Here is a 7,939-nt window from a genome sequence, read left to right on the forward strand (position 1 = left end):
AGATCGAAGCAGAAGAAGCTCACTCTGGGGTCAGGCAATTGTGGAAGAGGGCGCTTTGAATTCACAACATTTTCGACTCTCTTTATAACTAAGCTGTTAATGAAACTAACATCCCTACTAACAACTCCTCCAAGAAGTTTCACCCCTAATGGCGGCCTCTCGATGCTAACCAAGAATAGCCCCTCATGCAATTTCCTATCATCACATGAGGGGCAGAAGAGCTCGGTTCTCTTGATATTCAACTGAAGGCCTAATTTTGGGCCAATCACCTTAATGATGTCCAACGTTTTGGCCATCTCATCCGAATTTCTAATAAGTGTGCCATCATCAAGGTACCATGCAACACCAGGACAAAGAGAAGTGGTCCCAAGAGGTATCCTTACTGAATCCCAGTAATGGATCAAATATATATGTCTTCTAAATATAACACTGCTATTTTACCATGTATAAATTCTACCCACAAGGATATAGATAAAAGTACATTGGTGCATGGTTGTCAAAATCGCGATCCTGATCGTAGGATCGTACGATCCTACGATCCTAGGTATGAAAAACGATTCGGATTGTAAAATGATCGTATTTGGGGTAGGATCGCAGGTAGGATCGTACGATCGAGATCCGATCCGATCCTACCTTCCCTTGATTTTTTTTATTTTTTTATTTATTTATTATTATTTTTTTTGCAAATGAATTTTTTTACCACTTTATGTCTTTACTCTTTACCAATTTACCATTTGTCATTTTGTATTGTGGCTTATGACTAATATTTTGAAGTTTTTATAACTTTTGAATGAAAAATTGAATGTTTGAAATATTTTTCATGATTAAAAACTATAAATTAAAATTATATTTTATTTTGTGGGATCTTAGGATCCCGATCCCGATCTTGCAAACCCAAAAACGATCATAGGTAAGATCCTGATCTTGACAACCTTGCCTTGGTGACCTATTATTCTGTTAAAAAAATTATAAAATTATTGCTGATTTTATCGATGAAAATACCTAAAGAAAAAAAAATACAAATAACCAATAACATAAAAATGTTGAGGTTTTTTTTACCTTCTTTAGTCCTTCCATGTTTTGGTTTTGGTAATCGACGACGACGTCGTATCATCTTCTTCCTTCGTACTCTCCTTTTGTTCACCAGCAAACTCGCGGCAATTCCTTCCTGCCTCTTTTTTCCGCCAATCAATTGATGCTGTAGCAGTCGTCAAAACCAAGTTCAACCGCCATTGGTGTTCATCCTCCTCCAATCGGTCATCAACACAGGATACGAAGTAAGAATCCCACGGGTTTCTGTCTCATTCACCATCCGCCTATCCGAGAAAAGGGGATGAAAACCAGAAATCAAGCCAAGCGAAAGCGTCAACCATATGGTATCGTTTTACCATCACTACGTTAGAATTTACATCCTTGTTAATTTTACTGTATTTTTCTAGTAGCTACGTTTCTCGTTTTCGTAATACACACATGAATTTGCAGTTTGATTTTCTGAATACTGAAAGCCCTAGGCGCCTTGCATTGGGTTCGCTTGAGCTCCTTATAGGAAAATGTTACAGCACCCGTCCAATTTATCCTCAAAAGCTGATCGCTTTGAAAAGCAAACGGCCTACTTTTTAAATTCTACCTTCTGCGAAGGAAAAGCAAATAGAAAAATGTTGATGAAAGTTTCTCGCAGTTGAATTCTAGCACTGTTATGCTTGATAGAATAATGCTGGTACCCTAGTTTTTGTATATCCAGGAAATAAGTATGCCATAAACCAGATTCAAGAATGTTATTGGAATGCTAAAACTGTTGGGATCCCAATTAGTTCTATTCCCTTTGATACAAGATTTTAGATGACAGCATTCACCTACCTCTCCATGAACATCAATGATTCGGTTTCTGGTGTATATGTGAATAAAGATGATTTCTTGACTTCAAAAGCACACACCCAAGCACTTATGTATAGTCAAGGGGTCTCTTTGGTAAAACAGTGCGATGATGAAGGACTGAATCAAATCCTTTGCTTTCCATTTTGCAGGTCAAGATGACACGAATAAGGAAGCTGGAGATGATCCAAAAGCAAATGGTAATGTTTTTGTCACTTTGTGTTTCATCACCACACAGTTCATACACTTGCAATTGTTTATGATCTAAAAACCACATCTTAAAAACTATTTGAGTTTCATGCATCTTAAGAGAAATATTTGATTACAGCTTTTTTTCTGAAACACCCTTATTTCTTATTCCTATATTGATGAGAAAGATCTATATCAGGCACTCTTGCTAATAATACACCACAGAAGGGTGTCAGCAAGTTTCAGAAACAAGTTGCTTCACGTGGGTTGAAAGGACAAGATATTAATTTTGATTCTGCAAGTAAGGTTAGTTTTCTTGACTTCAACTTACAAGCATGCAAACATAAAGCTTCTTTTTCTAAGTTTACCTACCATTTAATCTCTCTTCTTTGTTACTATATATATTAATAATCTTAAGTCTTAACCATTGGTTCATTTTTCAGTTGGAAAGTTTGTCAAAGGGAAAGGAAAAACAAGTAAAAGTCAACATCAGTTCACAAAATATGCCAAAGGCCGAGGGTTCTAATGGACATTTCAGATTGGAGAATTCAGCACCTTTGAACACTGATGATGGAAGTTCTATGCAAGTTAAGTCTGAATCGGAAGATGTAATGGCTGATTCAGATTGGGAAGATGGACCTAATTTAAATTTAAATTCTGAAATTGATCATCAAAATCATATAAACAATAATATTTCTATAGAAATTGATGCATCACCTGGTGATAATACTGCTAAACGGAAGCCTGTTCGTCGAGCTTCTGCTGAGGAAAAGGTACATTATATTTCATACCCTTTGCCCAAAATTCTTTCGGACAAAAATACCCTTCCAACTCTAAAACCTGAAACTGCTTTCTTTCTTATTATAGGAAGTGGCTGAGCTTGTTCATAGGACACATTTACTCTGTTTACTTGCACGTGGACGTTTGATTGATAGTGCTTGCAATGATCCTCTCATTCAGGTTTTTTTTTTCTTTTATCATTTTTTTTAATCTGCAAAAATCCCATATTTATTTTTCTTCATGGTGATATATATATTTTCATAACAGGCTTCCTTATTGTCACTTTTGCCAACAAAGTTTCTGAAGTTATCAGAAGCTACAAATCTTACAGTAGATGATTTGACTCCTTTAGTCAACTGGGTACACATCTTTTTTATCTCTTTTTTAACAGTTTCAAGATTCTTTTTATATCCTTGTTTTGATGGAATTTTTTATTTTATTAATTTTAGTTCCATAGTAATTTTCGTGTTAGAAGTTCAAGCAGTGACAGATCTTTCCATTCAGCTTTAGCCACTGCTCTTGGGACCCACGAGGGGACTCCAGAAGAGGTATTTATAAATTTATAAATTTATAAATGAATAAAAAAGATTTGACTTTTGGTCAACTTTATGAGAAGTCAAATGTTCAATTTTCTTTCAGGTAGCTGCTTTATCTGTGGCAATGTTCAGATCATTGAATCTTTTAACACGTTTTGTATCCATTTTAGACGCTGCATCTTTGAAACCAGATGCTGATAAATCTGATGACATGTCAACACAAAGAAAAACTGGTCAAGGGGTATTTCAGTCATCTACAATCATGGTGACTCGGTCAAACGAACCCTCTACATCTTCCAATAACCAATCTCCACCTCTTGATGTTGAAAACATTACTTCTATTCACAACAAGAAAACACCTGAAACTTCTTTAAAACCTTCATGCCAAAAGAAAGTCAAAAACTCAGGTCAAAGTCAAAGTCAAACCATCTCTTCCGTTGATGATCAGTCAAATGAGAGAAGGGTTGACTTAGGGTCAAAGAGGAAAGGGGATCTCGAATTTGAAATGCAAATGCAAATGGCTCTTTCTGCAACTGCAACTAAAACTTCAGAATCCAATACTGACACCAAAATCAAAATATCAGATTCATTAAACATTTCTCTTTTGAAAAAATTGAAAAAAATAAAATGTGAAGAAGATCCATCATCATCATCATCATCATCATCATCATCAATCTCTACTGCAATCGGATCAAGAAAAGTAGGAGCTCCAATATATTGGGCAGAAGTTTATCTTAATGGAAAATGGGTTCATGTTGACACCATAAATGCCACCATTGATGGAGAAAATAAAGTTGAAGCTTTAGTTACTGCATGTAAAACTTCATTAAGATATGTGGTTGCTTTCAATGGTCAAGGAGCTAAAGATGTCACTCGCAGGTTATATATATCAATAATAAATAAAATCATTTTCTGAATCTTTATTAAATTTATATTAATTTGTTATAATCTTTCAGGTATTGTGCAAAATGGTACAAGATAGCATCACATCGAGTTAATTCCACTTGGTGGGATGCAGTTTTGGCACCATTAAAAGACCTAGAGTCTAAAACAACCCAAGGTTTTACCTTTGAATTTAATCCATTTATAACAAGAATGTAAATTTAGAAGCAAAAAATCAATTTCAAACCCTAATTTTTGTGTTCTTCATTAGGCATTGGATTGTCTGATAATTTGAGAAACGAACGTGCATCTCTTGAGGATATGGAGCTGGAGACCAAGGCGTTGACTGAGCCTCTTCCAACTAATCAACAAGTTAGTAATTTTTTATAAACTTTTAATTAATTTTACATTTTATGTTGGGAACTGTTATACGTACCCCCGATTTTATATACCTACGCCCTTCATCATTATTTTATTGGTGGCACCGGCAGCTTTTTCGTTTTTTACCAATGAATGAAAGTTACTATTTTCAACACATCGAAAAATGTGCTCTGCAATTTACCAGATATCTAAACAATGGGTCCCTCATAAAACCTATATCGCCGCTGTTTTTTTTTCTTTTGCATTCAGACTCTCTATTTTACATTCATGGTCCCTTTACTTTTGGAGTTTTTCAACTTATTTATAATTATTTAATATTTTCATTATTCTTTTATAACACAACAATAACTTAAATTTTATATAGCCCTATTAATTTATTATATTTATTTGAACGTTATTATAAATTGGTTTTTATACATTTATTTTTGTATAATAATTTATTATTTTTTACAACTTGAAAATTTTAAAACTACAAACATACATACTTTTTCCATATAACTTTTACACATTTCGATAAATAATTCATTACTTTTTATAACTTGCAACTTAAAAGAATAACATATCACTTCATATATAACTTTTACAAAATTCAAAAAATAATTCATCACTTTTTTTACAACTTGCAAATTCGAAAACAATTGATTGAAGAGTTAGAGAGTCAATATTACGCATATCATAGAGTTTTTACTGACGGGTTCAATGAGGTATACCAGTCTTTGGAGAGGTCCCGAAGAGTTCCAACCCCACCGAGCCATTACGTTGGTACTTGTAAATGATATTCATTATATGTCAGTGTTTTTGAAAGAGAATTACCCAATGCCTCCTACCACAGCATATTGGAATTCCCATAAAAGTCTGTCTGCATCTACATGGCAAACTATGTATTGGCCGCGTTTTGATTTATACAATCAACTTAGGTCTCGTACTTCCGAAACACATTGGATACATATTAAAGACTAAGTGTCGAATGTATTTGAACTTTTTTATTATTTTTTGAGTCAAAATATTATTTTATATTTGAACTTTTTTTATTATTTGTTGCGTTAAAATATTATTTTATTATTGTTGTGTCGTGTTTTAACTTTTTTTTTTAAAAAAAAAACTTGAATAAAAATATTTACACATCTTTTATAAAAATAGTATTATAAATTATCTATTTAATAAATGAAATAAATAATATTTTAGTAAATATAATTTATAAATAATTAATTAAAAATATGTTTGTAGAAATATATCATCATAACCAAATTATTAAGAGTAAAAGGATATATTTTGTAAGCTTAATAAAAATGGGAGGGCTAAAATTGAAATAAAAATAATATCTTAATAAAAAGTCCGAGTAATAATATTATGTATATATTTTCTTTAGTCTCCTTCATGTTTTTTATTAACTAATTATATATTTAAAAAAAACTATTAATAATAACTATGTAATCATAATTTAATTATTAAAATAATTAAAAGTTGTAATGATTAGTAAAGAAAAATAAAATGATTAGTAAAAACAATGATTGGAAAAATGATTAGAGGGTAGAGATGAGTGGAGATGGGGTAGGAATAAATGAAGCCTTTATGTTTATTTTTTTGGGTTTTTGTTGTTACTTTTAGGCGTATAGAAGTCATCATTTATATGCGATTGAAAGATGGCTTACGAAGTACCAAATTCTTCACCCAAAAGGCCCTATTTTAGGGTTTTGTTCTGGTCATCCTGTTTACCCTAGAGCTTCTGTCCAAATCCTGCATACAAAAGAAAGATGGCTACGTGAGGGGCTTCAGTTAAAAGTCAACGAGCTTCCAGTCAAAGTGTTGAAACGTTCTGTAAAAGTCAACAAAGGGAAAGTTACAGATGAAGATGATGAAACTGATTGTGTGGGCCCCACTGGGACCATTCATCTTTATGGAAAGTGGCAAACAGAGCCTCTATGTTTGCCTCATGCACAAAATGGGATTGTTCCAAAGGTTAACTAAATCTTCTTCTCTCTTTTTTTTTTCTTTTTTTTTTTTTTGTTTTTTCCACTAAAATATATAAAAATAATTATGAGAGATTGTTTTTGTATGTATAGAATGAACGTGGGCAAGTGGATGTGTGGTCTGAGAAGTGTCTTCCTCCAGGAACTGTTCATTTAGGGTTTCCAAGGATCTTTAATATTGCCAAGAAGCTAAATGTCGATTATGCCCCTGCGATGGTTGGATTTGAATTCAAGAATGGACGATCTTACCCTTTGTATAATGGGATTGTTGTGTGTTCTGAGTTCAAGGATATGATTCTAGATGTAAGTTTATCAATCATTACAACTTTTTACAAAAGCTTTTGGGGACCTAAATTGAAAAAATTAACTAAACTCAGGGACCAAAAGTGTAATTTCCAAAAGCTTTCTTTTGTAATGAATCTGGTTTTTCAGGCATATGGAGAAGAAGAAGAGAGGAGGGGGGAAGAGGAGAGAAGAAAGAATGAAGCGAAAGCTTTATCAAGATGGTATCAGCTTCTCTCATCCATTGTAACTAGACAAAGATTAAACAATCGATATGCAAAACCAGAAGAAGTCTCCTCATGTCCCAAAAATGATGTTGAGAAAACAAATGATTCATATGATCATTGTTCAACTAGTGTCAATACACAAGATGTGCAAAACTTAATATCACTTCAAGAAAATGATGACGTGGCACAAACGTTTGAAGATGACCATGAGCATGTGTTTGTGAACGGAAGTTTGGATGTCGAGAATTCCGTGAGGAAAAAGAGTTGTCGATGTGGGTTTTCGATTGAAGTTGAAGAGATGTAGTTGATAATGTTTTGAAATATTTTATATACAATCATGTTTTATCTGTTTAAGGTTGTTTTTGACAGACTAGTTGAAAACTCTGTTGATAGCTGATAAGATGTACCTCTGCAGTTCTATCCAAGGATAGAGAAACATCTTCTATATATGACATGTTGCATGTTTTGTATAAAAGAAAACCGTTTTGTTGAGTAAATTAGAAAAAATAAAATGTGTAGTTTGTTGGAAATTATAGTGGAAAATTGCAAGTTGGCAAGTTTCCTCTATCCCACATTGGTGGGGGAAGAAACTTTTAGTGGGTTTATATGCCTAATCCTATGATAGATCCTTAAAGGCTTTAGTGGATCAAGGAATGGGCCAAGCCCACACGCGCCTAGCCTAGCCGACGCCGCGAGTGCGCGAAATGGGATATTCTAGAAGATCAAGAAACAGTCCGCATCGGTCGCTGGGAGCTGAGGAGCTTTTATTTTTGACGAGTTCAGGTCAAGCCCGTTTGACCAATCCGGTCAAATGGTTGAC

General features: G+C 33.6%; 1 protein-coding gene across 1 annotated transcript; it reads left to right on the forward strand.

The window, feature by feature from the left end:
- The first annotated feature begins 1,088 nt into the window (after positions 1-1,088).
- On the forward strand, positions 1,089-7,649 carry RAD4 (DNA repair protein Rad4 family). Its single transcript, XM_079079020.1, has 13 exons — positions 1,089-1,376; positions 2,025-2,072; positions 2,261-2,367; positions 2,505-2,834; positions 2,929-3,021; positions 3,109-3,201; positions 3,291-3,389; positions 3,481-4,256; positions 4,334-4,437; positions 4,531-4,631; positions 6,249-6,599; positions 6,704-6,913; positions 7,043-7,649. The coding sequence occupies exons 1-13, from the start codon at positions 1,334-1,336 to the stop codon at positions 7,421-7,423; spliced, it is 2,736 nt and encodes a 911-aa protein (XP_078935146.1). The 5' UTR covers positions 1,089-1,333; the 3' UTR covers positions 7,424-7,649.
- Positions 7,650-7,939: the final 290 nt, after the last annotated feature.

The sequence above is a fragment of the Lactuca virosa genome, chromosome 2 (assembly GCF_052849685.1).
Source record: "Lactuca virosa cultivar CGN04683 chromosome 2, Lactuca_virosa_CGN04683_v6, whole genome shotgun sequence".
Lineage (NCBI taxonomy): Eukaryota > Viridiplantae > Streptophyta > Magnoliopsida > Asterales > Asteraceae > Lactuca > Lactuca virosa.